The 23181-nt window shown below is 40.2% G+C and overlaps 1 protein-coding gene and 1 pseudogene across 1 annotated transcript in view; one reads left to right on the top strand and one right to left on the bottom strand.

The window, feature by feature from the left end:
- The first annotated feature begins 359 nt into the window (after positions 1–359).
- Positions 360–3431, top strand: LOC104951626 (cytochrome P450 26B1 pseudogene; annotated as a pseudogene).
- The window catches only part of LOC104951625 (voltage-dependent calcium channel subunit alpha-2/delta-2-like), a 58858-nt gene continuing 38052 nt past the window's right edge, over positions 2376–23181 (bottom strand). The window contains exon 4 of the mRNA XM_010778336.1: positions 2376–2507. Within this exon, the coding sequence (XP_010776638.1) occupies positions 2376–2507 (132 nt within the window). The remainder of the gene's footprint in view (positions 2508–23181) is intronic.

Genomic DNA, 23181 nt, shown 5'->3' with positions numbered 1-23181 from the left:
TTAAATCATTTTGTGACATGCACACTGAAGAGACTTGCAATTATTTGCCCTAGACTTCTGCTTTCAGACGTAGTTAATTATGAAGTTATTACCGTATCTGAAAATAATCCAATGCAGAGGCAATCATGTCATATAATACATTATGTTATATATATGAAATATTTATATATGTATTTTTATATAGTCTTAAAGTTACAACCGGCCCTTTGAGTGCAGCCATAATGCTGATGTGGCCCGCGAACAAATTGAGTTTGACACCCCTGCTGTAGCCACTAAATCTGAAGTTCATACAAAGAGTAAAAAAGACATTTGAAAGTCTGAGACAACTTCTAGGCCTAAACACAAAGATGTAAGGACATATGAACCAAGGACCAAGCGTAGTCACGTCGATAGATATTCATTGCAAGTTTGACGTTTCAGGATTTCGGAAAAATCACAACCCTTCTCATTACCTGCGTTTCTTTTTGTGTCTTCAGGGAGTCCAGATTCCAAAGGGCTGGAGTGTGATGTACAGCATTCGGGACACCCACGACACCGCGGCCGTCTTTAAGGATGTGGACGCCTTCGATCCTGACCGTTTCAGCCAGGAGCGAGGAGAAGACAAAGAGGGACGGTTCCACTACCTGCCGTTCGGCGGCGGTGTTCGGTCCTGTCTCGGCAAACAACTGGCGACCCTCTTTCTCCGTATCCTCGCCATCGAGCTGGCCAGCACCAGCAGATTCGAGCTCGCGACCCGGGACTTTCCACGGGTGATCACGGTACCGGTGGTCCACCCTGTCGACGGGCTGAAAGTCAAGTTCTACGGATTGGACTCCAACCAGAACGAGATCATGGCCAAGTCAGAAGAGCTGCTGGGAGCCACTGTTTGAAGGGCAGAGAGCTGAAGAGTCGAGGGGAGAGTGATCGCAGAAGTCTTTAAAGGAGAAGATTGAAGGAAGGAAAGAAATAAGTTCTTATTGTTTCTCCTCCACCACCAAGTTGGAGGTTCCTTTTCAGACTAAGAGAAACGTCTTCGTCTCTTTCTTGTTACAACTGATGATGATCAGGACTTTCCTCTGAGAGAGAAACTGCCAAAAAACTTCTTAATTATTCTCTATTCCGTGTATTTTTTTAAGGAAATATACAAACTAAATGTATGTACAAAAAAAAAAAAGAAGCTATGTAATATAATTTGAAAAAGAAAGGTGGGTAGTGCACAATGGGAGAAAGAAAAGTATGGTGGTACTTTTGGGAATATGAAGTGTTGAAAGAAGAGAACATGGTTGTGATTTGGATGACACAGGGTATAGGACGGAAGAATAGGATATTTTAAATGAAATGCAGTGAAGCAGTTTAAGAGCAGGGTAAATGAGATGGATGTATAGACTGATAGTTTCTCCATGGCACCACCAAGATCCAACTCATGCAATCTGCTAATCTAAAAAAGAGTATATATATATCATTGTGTTCCCATTGAATTCAAATTGTTTACTAGCTTACAGATTAATGATCCTAGCACAGGTACAATGTGTTGCTGAGTTAGTCCAATCGAACAGCAGATGTTAAAGGACATCGCTTACAAATAAGGCATGTAGTTCTGATGGAGAGGATATACTGGGTGCATATCTTAACGGGTCAAAAACATTCGAGGGCAATTTCTTTCTAGTCTTCCTTGTATGCTTTGATTTCACAAAGCACACCTGTACACTTAATGATCTGTACACGTTCCTAAAATGCTTCCATCCATGCATCACACAGTGGGATAAGCTTCAGCTCATTACTTTATGTCCACAAAAAACAAAAACATATCAGGGGGTTTTCCGGTGCACTTCTGCAAACCAAGGAAGCATTGAACTTGAACTCACAATTGGTATCACTTTAAAGTAACTGAATCAAAGTCAATGAGGTCCAGGTCTGCTTTGTACACTCTCCGAACCTGTGCTTTGACACACAAACTACACTTTGATGTTGCGTTGAGATTGTACTCTTTCGGACTTTATCTTGCAACAAGTCGATAAAGAAGTCGCCCTCACGAAACCGAGAGTAACTGGAGGAGGAAAGATGGAGTGGAGAGAAACCTACATACATGCTGCTTGAGTGTTGCTTTGTCATTCTGTGTTTGTTTATGTGTGCTGATTATTTTATTTTTTTTCTCGTCTACTTGGTGCAGCCATTTTGAGTTGTGTGGAGAAGGTGACATGTTGTCTTGCTGCTCCTCCAATCAACGCTAAGAATGCAAAACAAATTTAAAGTCCATGGTTTAAGCAACTTTATTAGCTATGAAGAGATTTATTGTTTGAGGTGATTGCACAATCAGGACTCTCAGAGCTTTGCGACTTCCATATTTTTGGAGAAGGAAGACTTTGTTCTTGGTTCCGATACGTAGAAAAAAAAAGCTACCCGCCACGGAACTCTGGGACTCGTTCGCGGAACTCTGGGACTCGTTCGCGGAACTCTGGGACTCGTTCGCGGAACTCTGGGACTCGTTCGCGGAACTCTGGGACTCGTTCGCGGAACTCTCGGACATTCTAGAACCCCCCCCCGGATGGAGTTCTAAGTTCCGAACTGAAGCTCGAGAGAGAGAAAGAAAGGACCAATGAGGTTTTCAGGGGAGGGCGGGGTCACGCTCTTATTGGACGATCCTGTTGTCCAATAGCATTCCAGATGGATTCTGCCTGTGCTAGACATTGTTCACTCTTTCTACCAACCACACCACTGATTTCTTCACGATAAAAAATATATAAAAATAGAGTTTTTTTGCTGCTTTTCTTGTGTATATTTTCTATTTGAGAGTTCTAGATTGCAATAGTTTGTATCAAGTGCTTTTTTAATCATTACAAATAATGATTAAATATGTGCGTTTTGTGAAAGCAAGGAGCATAAATAGATTATAGTGTATATTAATTTGTACAATATTCCTCCCTTTAGCAAGCCATGTGGAAAATCAGCTATTTACGTCTACTAATAACCTAATATTAATGTTATTGTACGATTAATATTGTTGTTATAAGATATTTGAAATGCTATTTTTTATTCTATTACAGATCTAGAGTTTTTAGCCTAAATGAAAAGGTAAATATTGGATGTATTTAGAATGTTATGTATTTCAGTTATATTGTAAACAGTGTTTAAAATGTTAATATTGTTGATTTGATAACTGTAATAATTATTTTTTGTTTTGTTATTCAGACTTATTATCACTGCATTTTATTTGATATTAATTATGGAAAACAGAAAGCACTTGCGAGGTATGTCTATGTTTTAAGTGCCATGCGACTACACGTCCCCTTCCTCTCACCTGTTGGTCTTATGTCATTCTGTACATAATATTTGTATTTCTTTTTACAGGAAAAATGTTTCATTTAGTTTAAATATGAATGTCTACTTTCTTCCTTTCCTTTTTTTGTTACCGTGATTGTTAAATGTACTCCTGTAATAAACTATAAAGTAAAGATATCTGAACATTGAGTTTTCTACTCTCTTCTAGCGAGCTAAAGTGTGAAAGCAACTTGTTTTTGTTATAAACCACATAAGTAGCACGTCCAGCATGCTAATCCAGCAGATGGCAGGCAGCCTGTATGCTAACGAGCTAACGGAATCCCAACATGTAAATCAGAATGGTCAGAGAACTAGTGGATGGGGAACAAGTGAGACCAGGTGCCTTCTGTCAGCTTAAATAAACGATTTCCAACGACAGTATTTTTAAGAATAATACACCCATCAGCAATATGTTAAACTATTCATACGATATCTGCACACAGTGTTATTTAGGTTTGGTTACAGTTCAGCAGCTAAAAGGCCACTATTCATTTCTACTTTGAGGCAAAACACAAATTACTTTCCACTGATCAAGTCAAACATGTTGCATATCCATCATGCATCTGACATTTACAACCTTACTTTGCAAACTATTACCAGCTTTTGCAGTACCATAAATCCCTCAGAAGCAAAACTCTCGTAGATACTTTGATCCAAACCTCCAAAAGCTTATGTGCAGGGATGAATATCAACGCTTAGCAAAGACTGATTGGATACCTTACTATAATCCTAGCAGTATTGCTTTAAATCTAAATCTACTTTGTCCGTCTTTGGCAGTACCATAAATCCCTCACAGTCAAACACTCGAGTAGATACTTTGGTCCAAACCTCTAAAAGCGTATGTCTTAATAAGAATATGTAGCAGAGACAGAATAGATGCCTTAAAGTAATCCCAGCACGATTGCTTTTGTATTTTTTTTGTATTGTATTGTGTGTATCAACAGGTGCATCAGCAAAGCCACCATACACAAAGAAACGTGGAAAGATCCTGCACACTATTCAAGGGTCCAAAAACAGAACATCTCCGGTCAATAAGCGACTCATTAAGTTCAATTATATGAGGATGTCAACGAGTTATAATCCAGCAATGACTGGTACATCAAGAGTAGGCAATAACATGAAAAGAACATATTCAAAATATGTAGAATTGCAGCAAAATGCGTTGAAAACACAAACTGGTTTCCAATGATCAAGTCAAATATGTTGCATACCCATCATGCATCTGACATGTACAGTATTACCAGCTTGTGCACGACCATAAATCCCTCTGATGCATAACAGTCAAAAATTCTCGTAGTTACTTTGGACCAAACTAGGGCTGAACGATTAATCGATTTTAAATCGAAATCGCGATTTTAAATGATGCGATTATCAAATCACAAAGCCTGCGATTTTTTTTTAAACCTTTTTTTAATACTTTTTTATTTTTTTCTTCTTGTGTCAGTCATCCACACCAATCAGAAGTGCTGTGCTCCACATGTACCAGCCATTGTTAATCAATCGGAAGTGGCCCATGATAGAAGGTGATAGACATATTGATCCAATCACCTGCCAAGTAATTTTTCGAAAGTTGCCTGCCCTTTCCAAATGGCTTCCAATGGAGCTCTCCTAGATGGTTTGGGTCAGGTTAGTAATGCTCCATCACATGTTTCTATTACAGGGTGAGTCTTAAACTGAAGCTTGACTTTAAAGCAACCCAACGGAAGTTTCATGTAAGTTTAGTTCCTTCACTCGTAGCTCGGGCTGCGGGGGTGCTAGAGACGGGAGCACGTTGATACGACCTTCTTAGCCGGAGTTATGGCCGCATTTTACAATAAACTTACGTTGGGTCGCTTAAAAACAAATATCGCAAATCGCAATATTTGTCAGAAGAATCGCAATTAGATTTTTTCCCAAAATCGTGCAGCCCTAATACCCAGGAGATACCACCAATCAAATGCGCTCTAAAAGCTGCGTGTTATAAAAGAAAAAGAGAAACATCAGCAGCCAGTTAAGTGAGGGAGATGTTGCTTTTCAGACACTTTCATACGACTGTCTTCTTCGGTATTGAAATCCATCCAGCAGCCTGACTACAGAGTGAAAGGCGATATTGTGCAGAAGACGTCTGTTCCACAGCTGACCTGTAGTTAAAGCTTTGAAATATTAGTGGAAAGGCTGACACAGGAAAAGAAAACGCTCCCAGATCCAGGACGGAAACGTTCTTCCACATTACGGGCATCAGGGCTTTTTAATTGTAGACTTCAAGCATGTGCAGAGCAGAAATAATTCCACTTTAACTTTCAAGCTTATAACTCCGACTTCACTCGGGTCGCGTACCCTTAAACCAGGCTGTCTGAGTCCAAGCTAAAATTAGATAATCCAGATGTTTTGCCATTTGTCTGCTGCGCAAAATCCCTGAGCCAGACAGAGTTATAAATGGAAATAACATCACTTTCCTTATTTTTGACATAAAAAAAAACTTCTTTGGATGACTTCAATGAGATAAACAGCATCAGTGTTTGTCATGATGGCATATTCTGTGCTTTAAATAGCATTTTAAATCACATCAGTTTGCTTTATTTCAAATGGTGTGGATGTCTTGTCGGTGGTTGAGGAAGTATTTAGACGTATTAAGTAAAAGTACTAATACCCCACTGTAAATGCTCCTTTACGTTGTCCTGCAGTGCTAATGGTGTTCAACCACATGTTTTTAAGTATGAAATATTTAATGTATGTACAAGTGCTCTGTGTAGAAAAATGTCCCCTCTGGCTGTTGTAAAATTATTGATTACATTAAAAGGTCATTATTGCATTAATGTCAAAGCAGGATTTGACTGCTATAGTTGGTTGAAGTTAGTGTATCCATTTTTGATTTAAACTGCAACTAGTTATTATTTTCAATTATGTTAAGGGTTCATTTACTTTAAATAGTGTCCCAAAGTGTTTGTTTTGTCAAACCTTTGTTGCAAATTACCTAAAATAAATTAAAATTAAATATCTGAAATGAAATGCTGCAAATGTTTACATTGGAGTAGCTGGAAACATGAATTGTATAGCATTATATGCATCAAAATATTACAAAAATAATCAACACATCGTTTTTGTTTTACTTGTATAAGTAAAAAATGTTAGTGTAGTTTTAATTCGTATACCTGTACATCATATTTTATAACTTCTAAGTATGTTTTGTGTACTCTCCCTGAGCAGTAGGGGAGTAGAAGTAGAAGGTGCCATATAAAAAGTACTTCTGTACGTCTGTATGGTGTTTTAGCAGATCTGTTGCACTAACTGATTCAAATTTGAATGTCAACTGACAAGATTTGAAAAAGAGCGGGAAAAGCGTCTTCAGCTGCTGCAGTCGGTCAGCAGCAGCCTGTCTCTCTGAAGGGAACCGGGTGAGACAAGCTGAGTGTGTTTTTCTTTTGGCACGCTAACCCACTTCTGAGCTGCTGAGCCTGTAGTGTGATGAGGGGGAGATGAGGGGAGTGGAGGCAGCTGCTCCTCCCTGCAGGGTCGGGTCACTCACAGTGTCTCTGAGGGGTCAGGAGTCAGGGTCTACTCTATGTGTGCACAGGGTGTGAAAGCGCTGCTAGTGCATTCACTTTTCCAGAGGAATAAGGTGCTGAAAAATATGATTTGCCAATATCTCAGACCAATAGAGTGGTGCAGGAACGAGTCCTAAAACCAGGAAGTGAGTTAGCATTTTACCACTTCCAGTTCCCTCGTCTCAGAGTCAACGTTTTTTTGGAAAATAGCTGGAAATAAGGTCTGTGGTTGACACAAATTTAAGAGACGGATCACGTTTTGTTCTACAACATTAAATACATCAGCAGTGACTCCACTGGTAATTTTTGAAGAGTTTGCGTGTCTGAAAAACGATGGTTGTTAACAAGTGGCTGAATAGGACTACAGAAGTTGTCGAGGACGTTGTACGTCATTACACCGAACACGTAAACACTCCAGCTAAGTTTGTTTGCCCCTGTTCTGCTTGAATGCAAGTACCTGTGCTCTTGCAAACTGTTAAAACAAACGCTTCAACTTGTACAATTTGAGTCTATTTTCGAATATGGACCTTTAAGTTGGCGTGACGTTGAAGTTGTGACCCTGCTGTACTCGGCTGTAGTTAGTTTATAGCATAACGTTAGCATTTAGCTTCCGGCGATTAGATTTATGATTCGAACAGTATAAAAGTAGGGTAAACATGTGGAGATTATCCGGCTGAACAAAACGTGCATTTATCAAACAGGTTCGTTTTCCACAGATCTTATTTTTTTAAATATTCAAAATTCTATGGACAAATCCCATTGCTTTTTTGTCGAGGGAACCATGTGCAGCTTACTTCCGGGTCGGCCTCCAATAATACGTCATCACTGCACCATTCTATTGTGGCCCTGTTATTATATATCATATGTTTGTTTTTCAAGTCATGTGGTCCTCCTATGATATGATTTAGGCTCTTCTCTGACCACAGCTACATAACACCAATCAGGGAAACCAGCACTAAATTGTATTTTTGATCTCTTTGTTGACGTTTTAATTCATATTGGTTCTTTAGGCGGTTAAAGTGTCTAGAATCTAAGTATTATGAGTTATATTTCAAATTAGAAAATGATGGGGGGATTTGTAATTTCTGGCATAGGACTGGCCACATACACAGTATACAAATATACTCAACACTGGTATTAATCAATAAGTCATGTTGGTATAAGCGTTGGTCTTTAAAAACTCATTAGTTAAGCCTTTACTTTAAACATTTGAATTATGTTTGTGGCGTTGTTGGATTACGCCAACACCAAAGGTTGTTTTTAGAGTTTTGGGGTTTGCTTTCTGAGAGGACGGGCTGCTGCTTTTTCTGTCAGGATTTATGTGCTGTGGTTTTCATCGTGCAAAGAAGCAAAACACAGCCAACCAGAGTAGGAAAGGGAGGGATGGAGGAAGAGGATGATGAAGAGGAAGGATCAGACAGGCAAAAGTCCACCCACAGACGGCAGACTGGTCATGCAGCTCAACCTGCCGCCAGACCAGATAGCTGCTTCAGTTAGAGAAACATCAGGAGTGTTGATCTTGGGAGACGTCGTGCAGTCTGGAGAGGAATATGTATCGTCAGCCAAGTTCCCCTTTTCCTCTTCTGTCAATCTCTGGCTATGTTTTCCCTTTCGTTCTTTCCAGTCCAGACATCTCTAGATGTTCTGAGGTTGCAGTCGTGCCGATTCTGTACGTTTCATCATCCGATCCCACTTAAAGCTCTGGAAAATTCCTTACAGAGAAAACATGGCAGCCTGATGTTTTCACAATTTCTTAGTAATCCGAAATCCTTTATTCGTCCCTCAACAGGGAAGTTGACATTGTTACAGTAAAGGGTATAGTACAGATGAAGACAAAATAAAAGAGTAGACTAACATATTAAATAAAGAGGCAAGCACATAATAAAGAAATACAAATGAAATCAGTCCACAGAATAACAAGGAGCAGCATTATAAAAGTAAGTACACTTTTAAAAGTAATGAAGTAGTAAAATAGTAAAAATTATGTATCCAGGGTGTCCGCGGGGTCTTAAAAAGTATTAAAAGTTGATAAATCAATTTAGCGAAAATGAAGGCTATTAAACAGCATTTTCCAAGGTATTACATTTTGTAGCTTGTTTTCAATAAGTATATAAATGGTCCAAAGAGGTTGTATTCTACAGTCTGCCTGAATGTAATCATTGCGTAGGTGTGTAGTGTGATTCTGTGTAGTTTATTTATGGCATCCCGTTGGGTTTGACGTCATCTGAACAGGACATCGCACGCTCACTGCTTGATAGCGCGCGAAGGTCCGTTTACGCCGGTTGCTAAGCAACATCGTTATGGGGAAATGCAAGTCTGCGTCCAAATGGTTGGAAGATAAGGAGGAAGGACAATCAATACTGTATATAGTCAATGTGAGGTAAAGTGTGTCGCCAAGGTAACCGGTTAAAACTCAAAGTGGAGATGAGGTCTTAAAATGTATGGAAAGGGTCTTAAAAAAGGTCTTAAAAGGTTTCACATCTGACTTCAGGATTCCTGCATATACCCTGGTATTGCCCAATATTATTTATGCACAGGGTTTAACAGTATTAAGTAATGCATACAAAAGTAGCAGCCAGTAATAGCAATAGTAAAATACTGCACAAGTGTTATGGCAAAACAGTGGTCCATAGTCCATATTGATCTGTTGGTGGTCTAGCAACACAATGCTTTCATGTTTGATGGACTGACACCCTGTTGAGGCTGTCTTTGTGAAGAATGGCTGTGCTCCCATTACTGGAGAGACTTGGCTGCCTATAGGCACTAAGGCTAAACGTGGCTGACCAGGAATAACAGCAGCAGTGTGACACTTGCCTTCACACTCTGAGAATAGGAGGAAAAAACAATATATCACAATCCATTTGACTCAAGCCGAGTGATGATGCTGGCTGTTCTCAAAAACACATTTCATTCTTGCTCTAGTGAAGTTATCTATGGCTACATCTGTGTTTTCCTATCTATCTATTACCTTACTATGAAAACATGAATTCTGATCTGCAGCTTCAATTTCCAATGTCCAAAATCACCTTATGATACAGTGAACGTCTGCTGCTCTAACCTGAATTTACTCTAGAGACTGAACAAGTGAAAAACACGAGTGCCTAAGAAAATTGCTGCTGAAAATATTAATCATGCACATGTATCTATTTTGAGACACCGCCTCTAATCTAATTTGCATTTCAGAGGCTTCTCGTCGCATGCAAAAACAAAACTGTGCAGAATTTGTTTAATGGAGTTAATTTCAACACCCCTGCATTATTCTATTTGAATGCCTTTGTGGTTTTTCGGTATGTCTCAGTCTCGTGTAATTGGAGTGCTGTTGGGTAACTTTTCCTGCAGATAGACATAGCTGTTCATGAGTTTGTGTCCTTGTCAGTGATTTACGAGGATTTTCATTGTCGTGAGAGGGACTTCATGTGCTCTCCTGCTAAAATAGACTGTGTTTTTTTGGGCTCTTTCACGTGGACGAGCTGGCAGTTGTGCGAGTCACTGTTGATGTGGTTGCTGTTTCACGGAGAGCCTTCAGGGCGGTGAGGGGTTGGCTTTCATCCTGGCAGATTTGGATGACACTCTGTAGTATTCAAAGCAGTGATGTGAAGCAGATTTGATTTTGAGCGGATTCAAATGGACAGTGAAATAATAACGTTTTTTTTGTACTCCTACAAATCTGATTTGTCGCTATTGTTTTTGCAACCAGCTATGTTTAGAACATCTTCTCAATCATGATGTATAACTGTTTTTTTCGTAGACGTTTGTGATGGTCAATGTTTTATAGACCAAAGAATTGATCCATGAGGTAATTGCATACTTAAAAACTTCTATTTGCTTATAAAATAAGGCTGCAATTATATATTGGATTAATCAAGTAATTGTTCAAGAGGTCTTAAATGTACATTTTCAGGTTTCATATTTGTGTATCAGAGCCCAGTCTGCTCTGATTGGTTAGCTGGTCGGCAAAAGTTCCAACAGCCAATATTCACATCTTCAAATTCCTTTTTTCTGTTAAAAAAAAAATCACAACAAGCAGCCCAAACCAATGATTGTTTTGCATTTATTCCTGATAAAATGACCACTCATCAACTTTGCAATCAATGGATTTTCTGAAGACTGATTTATTTCAGCAATAAAATGTGAAACTATGTGACCTCAGAAGGTTCACAGGTCCTCCCCTGAACTCAACACCAGACGGTGCCTTCACAGACCTGGCAGAGATCAGACACACGAGGCCTCTGGGTGGAAACAGTTTATTGGGGAGTGCTGGTGGTCTCTGTTTTGAGTCCACTGGGAGAATGGGTGGGTGGGCCGGGAGGGTCCGCCTGTCTGCGAGGGCAGATGAATGTTGCCGTAGAAACGTGTCCTGGTGAATGGCTGCCTCTCAGTTGTTTTGGCTTCTCACAAGTATTTGGCACAGTAGGAAAAAGGGGGGGGTGGTGGGCACTAAACACTACAACCAATAGAGTGGTGTGGGAAAGAGTCCTAAAATCTGGAGTTATCATTTCCGGTTACTTTGTCTTGCTCGTAATATCAACTGGTTTCTGAACATGTTTTTGGTCTGATGCCTGAAATTGTTAACACAAGCAGAAGAGATTTTCTTCTGCAACAGAAAACACGTCAGTAAATACCGGACTCCTACCGCCCACTAANGTTTAGCAGTAGTAATGTGAAGTCATGGGACCGTGATGTACTTCCTGTATAGCCTAATGTTAGCTTTTTACTTCTGGCGGTTGAATTTACACTTCAAAAATAATAAAGTGGGGTTCATATGTGGAGATTATCCTTCTGAACAAAACCTGTATATCACAAACGTGTGTTGGACACTAAGCTTATCTTCTGCAAAATTTCAGAAGCCAATGAAAAAATGTCATTGCTTTTAGTCCCGGGCGCCGTACATAATGGCAGCCCACTGCTCCTAACACTAGGATGGGTCAAATGCAGAGAAACAATTTCCCCACAGGGATTAATAAAGTATATCAAAATCAAAAATATCAAAAAAGTCCATGGACCTTTTGCTGGAAATGCCCCTTACTCCCTTTGGCAGAAACAGGAACTATCCTAGCTATTCGTAACCAAGGTTTTGAGTCGGTCGCTCAAAACACAAACATCTGGTTACTCAAAACCGAGGCAGATTTAGTGTTAGAGGGTTTAAAAGGTATTCTGATTCTGAATAACTCATTGTGTTGGAAGGCTGAAGAACCCACTCCTACAAGATGGTTTGGAAACGGCACTTAATGTGGATGCTGATGATGTAGAAATGGGTAGGGGGAGGTTGTCGGGGCTTCTTGTAGAAGAGCGACCAGGCTTATACATACTGACAGCACCTGTCCAGAGACATAAAAGTTAACCTTGTGATGGATACCACCCATCCAGTACATGCAGCTGAATCTATATGATTTCATGCTCCGACCTTCATGTTGTCATCGAAGCATAAAGAAATAATTATTGCAGCAGCAAACATGTCACTTCTGTGAAGCCATTAGTGCAGATGTACGTTGTTGAAGATGGTTGGTGGTTAGTGCAGAGACAGCAGCACACTCTCTACAGTCTGCTGCAGAAATGTGAGCGGTGTTTATAGACCAAGCTCTCTCCTCTTTTAGAACATACCTGTTTAAGAATGAGAAACACACATAAGCTCTCAAGTGGAAATACAATCCTGGGCTTATGAAACAATAGTCAGGGATTTGAGCACATGCAGGGGAGGGTATTACTGGAGACATTTGAACTCCCTCTGCACCTTAAATGCATTAGGATTGGGTTACGAGAGATTATTGGGCGGGGCTTTTTCCAAATGATTAGAATGACGATGTTCAGAATTTCTTCTGAGGTCATAAGGTTGGTATGCAGTTTACAATGATAGACGAGGCAAAAGTACTTTCAATTCTTAGTAGGTTTTTTTTTATATTTGGTCCTTGATTTCATATAGAGGTAACCAAAAGCAGACTTCTAATGTCTTCTAATGGCTGAAATAACTGCCACTTAGCTTCATGAGTAAGTGAAAATGTCTGACTTATATGGTATAATAAGGGGTATATTCCGACCTCTTCACCAGCCACTGATCATGTAGAAGACATGGAAACATATATTGGGTTACACTAGCAGCGGTTTCTTGACTATAAATTACTCTAAGTCCAATAAAGCTAAAGACACAACCACTAATGTTAGCTTAAACTCTGATAGAGCATTCAAGGCTGGCATCCACAATGGGAATAGTTAAAGAGTGTGCTAGTTTTTTTAATTAACATGCAGTAACACAAGCTGGTAGTTATGTGCATCTTGTCCTTGGAAATAATGTTACTCCTGGAGGTAAGCTAGTTAGAAGGACATGCAGATAAACATAAATATTGTTCTTGTAAATATGGTTAAATTATATTCAGGAAATAAAACACTGCCATCCAGACTCTTTCGATGCCAAGTATTGCTCCAAATATTACTACATTTAAGGCTTGATTGACCTGTAGAGCCTGGTTACAGTTGTTCATCTGTTATTGGGATAGCTGTTGTACCGCGGGCGAGTTTAAATGACCGTAACATTTTTTGGAAGATATTTATAGTGTCTGAAAAAGCTCTGGCTTGTATTTGTGTAAGTGCGTGGCATTGCCAGCGATGTCTCCTCGAGCCTGCATTAGTTTATTTAGTAGTGTAATTAAGTAAGTAAGTATATATTGGAAAAGAACACCATCATCCAAATGCTTTTAATGTTAAGTATCGCTCCAAATATTAAACAATTCAAGGCCTGACTGACCTGAAGTGCCTGGTTACGGTCGTTCATCTGTTATTACGACGGTCGTTGTACTGGACCTTTTCAAGTGACTCTGAAAATACACTTGGTAAATCAAATCAAATCAAGTTTTATTTATATAGCACATTTTTAAAACGATTTTTGGTCGAGCCAAAGTGCTGTACATACAATAAAAATACTTTGCAACAAATACAACGGCACAAATAAAAGAAAATGGTAGTATTTGTGTAAGTGCTTGGCAATGCATAGCCAGCGGTGTCTCCTGTATCCTGCATTAGTTCACGTCTGGAAGAGGAGGGCAGGGAGCTAAGAATAACCCGAGCTTCTGTTGCTGAAGGGAAAACACTCCTGATCCCCCCCCCCTCTCCAGTCAGCCATTCAGCCCTGCACTACAGCCTCAATTAGGACAATAAAGCAATCAATAATATGCTGCCATTTCTCCAGACAGGAAGTGGCTTCTTCACAATGGGGCCCTCAGACAGACGGGGCCACCCCCCCCTCCAGACCCTTTGGTTCCCCCTCCTCCACACTCCCAAATACTCCATCCCGATGAAATCAGAATCAGAAACGGGTTTATTGCCAAGTTTGGTTTACACATGTGAGGAATTGGCCTTGGTGTACACTGTATGGTGCATACATAAACACAGTCAAAGAAGATACATTGTGAGAAAATATCAAAAAAATAAAACAATTATAAAAAGCTATTTTAAAACAACATATTATAACATTAAAATAAAGAGAAATATTTACATGAGACATAGATTTGAACTGGTTAACCCCCATAGTTATAACACTCAACCAGTCCTCTTTTAATTAACATGTATTTATGATAATTGTATTTTTTATTCAAATGTTTTTATTGAATTATCTATTTTGAATAATGTAATACTTGTTTATTCAGTCCTGTGTTTATTGACTTCTGTTTTAGTTATTTTAAGTTATGTGTTGCTTAGTATTTATCGCTTGGGAAGGGTGTAGTTTTATTTGTATTTTTGGTTTGTGTGAAAGAAAAGGGCTATATAAATGAAGTTTGATTGATAACAACAACTATGTTCAGTGTCATATGACAAAATACTCAAGTAGAATAAAGATTAAATATGTGCTGTATTGTTTGGAAAGCTGTGCAGATATTAGAAGAGGTAGCTCTGTGGCAGTGTTTGGATGCAGATGAAAGATGCTGCAGAAGGCATCAGACTGAGGATCACTGGCAGTCTGCACTACAGCTGTTCTCATTTGTATTCTGGCAGAGAGACATCACTCAGTGTGTGCTTCACTCTCCCAGAGGGACGACTGCAGTAGGTTTTAGTCTCTGTGCTCCAGCCGGAGGATTGTTTTTTGGGATGGGGTACACGGCTGTATTTTAGGGGTCACTACCTGGATCAAGTGCCGGCTCTCTCCTCAGCGCCCCACCTGCTCGTTCTCCACCCAGACCACCAGGAGGATTCACCCTCCAACACACACAGCCCTCTGGGGCGTCTGAGCCCAGCTGCATCCTCTCAAACAGCAGCCAGGCCACAAGAGCGATACTTGGGTACAGATTTTAGATACTTAAGGCTGCACCTATAATCAATATTGTATTGAAATCGCAATATTGAAGTGCAATATTCAAATGGCAGGAACACAACAATTTCTACAATGTATTTAATAGCTTAAAACAGATTTAACATTTATGAAGAGTTTAGAAAATAAGATGCATTTTTACAAACCACTCCACAGCCTATTTAATAATCAAAAATACTCCAGTATGAAAAAACTACAACCTGACCATTGTTTGGTATTATTAGTACTTTTCCTTTAAAGCTTATTTTGCTAATAATATTTTCGCAGCTAAAAAGGTAAACACTTTTATCCCATCAATTATTTCTGGAATAATGTAAACATTTTTGCTGAGATGATGCTTGCAGAAGCTCTAAAAGTTTGCACACGACAATAGAAAGCCAGCTTGGAAAACATTTAGTTGCTGTTATACTGCATCGTGGGATTAAGAAGCGCGTTGTTTATAAATTAAACCCAAATCGAGGTGTTCTGCTGCTGTGCACCAGTAAGAGTACCTCAGACGTTCCTCTGAACGCTCCGTCAGCATGTAGAAACCACAAGAGCTACCGCTCGCTCAGCACAATCCCACTGTTAATTGTTTTTTTTTTACAGTGAAGTTTAAATCCTGCACACAAACAGGGGCACTTAACCTCAATCTGCACTGACAGGTAATACAGTCACTGTTGCTTTACGCAGTTTAAGGGTCTCCTGATGAGCTGTTAATGGTGTGAGTTCGGTCATCTCCTGTCATGAAGTCGTGTTATTGTCTACTTAGCTTCTGCGCTCCCCATGGTGTGAATAAGGGTCGATCCACAAGCCCATCGGGGACCTCCCCGGCCCACTTAGGAGACGGTTGCTGTGGCTACGGGACCCGGGGGGAACCGTGTGCATCCATTATGAGAGGCATGTGCAGTGAGGGGGGGGTTTCAGCCTGGAGGGGGGCTCAGCTGGTCAACACATCTGGATCAGGGAGCCGAGATGTCGCTGTGTTGAGTTCAGTTTCATTCAGACACGACCGCTGTATTCGTCTGCCTGTATTGTTTTGTGTTCATTTGTTGTAACTTTGTTCATGCTGCCCTCTTGGCCAGGTCGCTCTTGAAAAAGAGGTTTTAATCTCAATGAGACTTTTACCTGGTTAAATAAGGATATATAGAGCCGCCCTGTGTGGAGAGGGGCTTTGAAATATTCCCTTTTCATTGCCTCAGAAGTAAATGTAATATAGAATCAGAGTTCCTTTATTAGTCACACAGCGGGGATAATTACCGTGTCACAGCAAAAAGTGGCGTTAAAAAATACCTTTATATGAGACATTTGATGGTTATGCAAAATGGTTGTGTGTGTGTGTGTGTGTGTGTGTGTGTGTGTGTGTGTGTGTGTGTGTGTGTGTTGTGTTTGTGTGTGTGGTGTGTGTGTGGTGTGTGTGTGGTGTGGTGTGTGTGTGTTGTTGTGTGTTGTGTGTGTGTGGGTGTGTGTTGGTTGGTGTGTGTGTGTTCTCTACCCATAAAGGCACAGTGTCGTTTGTTCACCGCAATTTTTTATGCAACACACCACACACACACACACACACAACCTTTTTTTTTTTTTTACACACACACACACACTACACACACCACTATATCTCTACTATCTACTATTTATCATCTTTACCACACACACTTACACACACACACACACTACACACCACACACTTATCTTACTATCTTTTTATCTATCTATTATCTATCTACTATCTATCTTTACACACACACACACCTAACACACACTACACACACACACACTGTTTATCACTACAACACCACCACCTACAAGAAACCTATATATTCTATTCTATTTATGATTATTATATTATGCCTCTAATCGAATACATCATACACCAAAAATACACCTCAGGTTTTGATTAAAGGAAGTCCCGTATTATTCAAGTGTGCATAGCAAAAGTCACTAACAGGGGTGTCAGAGACATAAAAACCGCACTAAGTTTACGACAATCCTTGAATTTAAATGTGTTAATTACAAAAACTGAGTGTGTCTTGGGTTAACATGTTAGTTACTTTTATCGGTTGCTTTGTAGTATGTGGTTTTTATGTGGAGTCCAAAACTAATTTCCTTCAGGGCATAGTAAAGTTCACCGTATCGTATTCAGTGATTGTCCCACATCTCTGTATTTGGCGTGATTCAATGCTGTTGGAACTAAATTTACACAATTATGTTTTTGACTCCACACACATATAAGGCTCTCTTTCAGGGGTTTAAATCTGGGTTTTTAAATCTCCAAGACACTGCTTACAAAACTGTGAGAAATGTATTGATAGAGTCGTTTCCTCGTCATCTTGTCAGAAGTCTGTAGGGGTTAACTTTTGTATCCTTGACCTTTTCTGAACCCATTGAACTCTGATACAGTCCCTTAGAACAAAATTGTGAATTTGAATCCCCATTTGAATCATGTCGCTGCTCATTGATATTTATACCACAGTAAAGTTAATTAAAAGCAGGAAGAACGGATCAAATGCTGATGATATGCTTTGAAAAATGTGCTGGCAATAAGGCTGCATACTGTATTTGATTAAGGGGCTAAAACATCCAAAGCCACCAGTGTGGTCTATTATTAAAGATGTTATTGCCACATTTGGGGCCCGATTCTGCTCATTTTCAGGTTCATTGTGTCTCTACTGGGACATGTCTCCATGATTTAATGTTCAAAAAGCTCTTTATTTCTCTCATACTGCCTGTGCTGCAGCACCTCTTTTCACCCTCTATCTGAAACCCCAATCAGAGCCCAGTCTGCTCTGATTGGTTAGCTGGCCGGCTCTGTTGTGATTGGTCAACCGCTTAGAGATGTCCCGCCCCGCCCCTTAGCCTATCACGTACAATGTGTTGGAGCGCTAGTCGATATAAGTGTGAGTGTTACATAGTGATTTCACTTTTTTCCGGAAGTAGGGAACACACAGATTTGAGCCTTTGCAGACCATTTACATGCACTAAAACCTATATAACACACTACAGAAAACCCCAAGCCTATTTCACAAAATATGTATCTATCTGCTCTAGCCTAAAGTCAGTCTCTAGGTCAGGGGTTCCCAAACTTTTCAGCCCGCGACCTCCAAAATAACAGTGCCAGAGACTGGCGACCCCCTGTCGACGGTGGGGGGTGCGCTAATGAATTAATTTGTTTGTACAGTTTGAGAAACAGAGCCTCGTTGCGGGGAAATTATACACATGGCTAGTCCGCCCCTGAAAATGTCTATGCAAACGTTATTATTAATAATAATTTTTAAAAAAAGATTATAAAAAAATGTATCAATTTCTTTTTATACATTTTTATTTTTTTTATTTTCCATTTTTATTTTGTAATCATCTCGCGACCCCCACTCTGGGAACCCCTGCTCTAGGTCACACATGTTGGGAATCTGCAGTCGTTTCCAGATCAGAGTTGCTGCTGCTGGAAGGCGAGAAGGGGTCAAGCGTCCTGAAAAGCTTAAGCTCTGCATTATCGCAGTAAAAAGGGAAGTTTCAAAAAATGACATCAGCAATGAAAACAGCTTTTGCTCACAGCAACATAATCCCGGGGTGTGGTGAGCTGAAGGAGATCATCCGAGGTTACAATAACACACGTCCACATGTGCAATAATATGCCATTGATTATTTTAGTAATGTTTCCATTTTGCACGAGTCGGAGCTTTTGACAGATATTTCCTCTCTGGAGTATTTCTCTCCCCACCTCTTCACTTCCTCAGATCTTTTATAAAAGGAGATGGTGAGAGGGAAAAGCTGTGGGGGTGGAGGGGAGTGTAAGAGCCATCCTCCCCTGAGCAGGCTAATGCACCCAAGGCCAAAGAGACAGAGATACAAGTTTTATTTCCTGCCAGCCGTGGCCGATTTCTGCCACAGATACTCTCATCACAAAGCAGTGTGTTCAGTTTCTTCATCATATTGAATGGAGAAGCTGCCTGCCAGTATGATTCTTCCAAAGTGCTTGTCAAATGTTGTTTTTGTCGCCGAAAACGATGACAAAAATCATTCTGATGACATATTTTTCAAGAGGAAAGCAAGACTTCGACAAGATAAAAACTAGCAATTGAAAATCAGAGCAGTCACACATTTTTTTACATTTTTGTCTATGGATAAAAATGTGGAAAAATGTGCCAACATTCACTATTTAAGGCAATATCTTGTTCAACCACCTTCTTGGTTCTGCAGCATAAGACAAAGTTGCCTAGCTCCTTGAAATATAAGAAAGTAACACATAATTGTACACAAGAAAGTAGTCCCATAATACTTAGATGACATAACGTTTAAAAATGCATGACAAAAACAAGAAATTAATTGAAAAAATAGTGTTCAGACATGTGTGTTCATTATAAACTCACTCCTTATTAGGGATGGGTACCGAGCCCCGGTATTAAACGGGCCCCGGGGCTGAATTATTAAAGACCGTGGTACCAGCTCAGACGTTAGCGGTCTTTTTATCGGTACTGGAGACAAGTAAAAAATATATGTCACGTGTATTATTGCTACACAAACATTATATTGCAGTTTTAGTGTCGCCAACTCCGTTTCTAATATGCAAAAAGACTGCAAAAATGCGTCTATGATTATTTTTAGTATTTTCGATCTCTCTCCCCCGCCTGCTTGTGAGGGGGCGGGGCAGTTTACACACACGCAGCTGCTACATGCAGCAACACACACACACACGCACACGCACGCACACACACACACACGCACACACACACACACACACACACACACACACGGAGGAGACGGCGGAGAGAACGCGCTCCGAGGTGTGGTTAAACTTTACCCGTCTCGATGTGGACAATGCTCGTTGCCTAAAGTGCAATAAGAGTTTAGCATGTAAGGGCGGTAACACGAGCAATTTGTCTAAACATTTAGCAAAAGTGCACCACATCCAGACGGAGAAATGCACCGTTTTTGACTGTCTTTCTAGTAGCTCTGGAGCCCCGTCCACGAGTAACGTTTCCACGTCAGGTGTTATGTATGCTAGCAGCAACACAAGGAGTTAACTACATTATACAAACATGGGTTAATGATTAGAGGTAACTGAGTTATTTATTTTGTTAGTTTTAATCACAATTTGTTTAGTTAGATTACCTTATTTTTTTCTCCAAAAGAACCGATAAAAGTACCGTTAAAAGACCGGACCGATAAGCGGTATCGATAAAAGTAGTAGTACCGTTAAAACCTTAACGATACCCATCCCTACTCCTTATTGAGCGGTGCAGAAATGAGACCTAAAAACCTGGATATGAGTTGACATTTTACCACTCCGTGTTCGATCGCCAAAGTCAGTATTAGTAAATACCTCACCAGTGAAAGTTTTTAGCTTCTGGTGGTTGCTAACAAGTGACTGAATAAGAATACTAAATCTCTTCCCGCCAGAAATTAGCCACCTTTAGCTTAGCGGTTGTGACGTGCAGCATTGGTACCGTGATTTAGATCTTTACTGTAGATTTTTACTTCTTGCAATTCCACTTACGCTTTACAGTAGTTCACGTTAAAATGTGGAGTTTACCCTGCTGAAGAGTAACATAATTTAGTGTTTGCCACTTATCTTGTCTCCTGCAATAATCCAACATGTATGTAAGGAAAACATCATCACTGCACCACTCTATACACATCAGTATGTTAAGAAGCTGGATAGCAGAACATGTAGGGTCTCCACCATGCAGCTGTGAGCCTCTGGTTGTAAATCACACCTCTCAGTGGTGCGGTTGGGGGTGGTAATAGTGGTGGTTGCGTTGACAGTGAAAATGAGTGGGTGGGGGTCCAAAACAGCCATGTTCCCCCTCACTGTGTCGAGACCCCGTCTGTCACTTTGTTTTGACAGAGCTGAACCGCTCCCAAGACGCCTTCTCCACACTTAAAGCCCAAAACTCTGACCCGTTTCTGCACGACATGTCTGCGTTTGGCCCCGTGCAAAATCTCCATCTGTCCCTCTCCGATTTGTGGAGGCGCTTCATGCTCTCTGAGCAACGTGGGAAAACACACGCAGATTGTTGAACGGCTGTTTTTCTAAAGAGTTTCTTTCAGTTATACGGTGACACATTACAACACATGCTTTAACATGTGTTCTTCAACATGTGTTGCTCTAACGGTTTCTCTTTATTTGTATTTTTCAGGGCAAATATCGCGGAGGTGGAGACGGAGGTTGTGGAGATCGAGGCAAAACTAGATAAGGTAAGAAATGTTGTATTACACCCTCATTTATTTGATACTGTCCAACTCAGCACATGCTTACTAGTTACTAATGCTTAACCAATTGCATTACAGGATACAAAAGGATTGGTACACTTTTCTCTCTTGGGGTTAAACTTCTCTCCAATCATTGATATTATAGCTCATGTTTTCAGCATCTCTCCAAGGCCACATGTTGCATACTAACTAAAGTAAAAAGAGGCAGCTGACATTAAACTGAATTCCTATCTGTTTTTAGTATACCATCTCTTAAAAGCCAAATCAGAGCATCATAAAACCAGTTTGTTTCCTTTGGCTTTCTCTTGATTTCTGTGCCTTTTTTGTTTTTTTGTGTTTTTCTTCTAATAAAGATCAAGTCAAATAGGGTAACATATACAGAAGTCAGTGTTTCCCCTAGGATGGAGTCATAGCAGCGGTGCTGAGGCACGTGGGCCCACTTTGAGCACAGAATTACTAGAAACCTGATCTAGGGGGTACAACTATAAAAAAAAAACCTAGGCGACCGCCTGTGTCGGCTATGCCAGTAACACAAATACTACAAATCCACATAACAAACAATCAAAAATGAAAAATGGTCGCCACTTATTATTATTTTAAGAAAATCTGGCTGGCGCCCCCTAGCAGCGGCGCTCATATTTCAGCAGCGGCGCTGCGCCGCCACTATTTGTATATAGGGGAAACACTGGAAGTCATCCAGGTCAACATTTAAAGTCAGTACAACAACTTTGCCATTTATAATACGCTTATGTTGAAAACGTAAATTGAAATCATGCCATCTGCTTTTCTTTTGTATGTTGCATGGTTTTAGCATTTAAATGCATCTTAAAATGTATAGAGCCTGCAGATGGAAAAGTATTGATTGGAAACATGGCCCCTGTCATCTCCATGTATTAGCGTTGTATATTTGATGTCTTGGAGATAATTTCACGTTATCCTTTGGTTCTCGTAAACAGACTTTGACATTATACCAATATTGGACTCTCTTGATCTTCAGAGGGTATTTCACACACTTATCCCAGGCCTATAATGTATATATATTGGGATAAAAAAAAAAATACCTAAAGAAGGAGGAACGTTGTTATGATTTTTTCCATATTATGTCACAGCTTCTTCTTGCAACAGACATTGGAAACAGCTTGCCCATCACCTCAAGCTGTTCACTCCCAGCATGATACTCACTAGCTAATGCCAAAGTGCTAACATTGCTAGCTTCTAGTGACCGAAAAAGGACTGCAGAATGTCGCTAGTTCAACTGAGGTTCACTTCACGTAAGACTAATCGAGAGTTCCTTATTAAAGGGGACCTATCATGCAAAATGTCGTTTTTTATGTCTTTTATACATAAATATGTGTCCCCGGTGTGTCAGGGAACTCACGCAGCGTCAGAAAATAAAACCCTCTCTCTTTTCCTCCGTACCCAAATCTCTAAAAACGGGGGAACAACGGAGCTGATCCAGATTTGCGTCCGATATAACGTAATATCGGCGGCGGACCCACAGCGCTATCAGAAACGTTGCTATCAGAAACAATGCCTGACTGTTTTGGACGTAATATGGTCGGTGTTGACATTAGCATCGCTAACACTCAGAGCTAACCTGTACTGGAGAGCATGTGTGTGAAGAAGCAGGAAATAAAAAGGAACTCACCTTGTGGTATAACCGGCAAGAGAGAAAGCCTTTGAGCTCCATACTGTTTCAGAAATAATCCTTCATCTAATAATCCTTGATCTAATAATCCTTGCGTTTCATCACTGCAGCATTTTAGACAAGATCTGCCAGGTCCCACATGAGCCGGCATAAGCTCCGCCCCCTCTTATTTTTTTCAGTTTAAAAAAAGCCTTTATTTATACAGGTGAACATCTCATTGAGACACAGGG

This window comes from Notothenia coriiceps, unplaced genomic scaffold (genome assembly GCF_000735185.1).
Source record: "Notothenia coriiceps isolate Sejong01 unplaced genomic scaffold, NC01 NC01_scaffold00019000, whole genome shotgun sequence".
Taxonomy (NCBI): Eukaryota; Metazoa; Chordata; class Actinopteri; order Perciformes; family Nototheniidae; genus Notothenia; species Notothenia coriiceps.
This window is presented reverse-complemented; position numbering and strand designations above follow the sequence as displayed.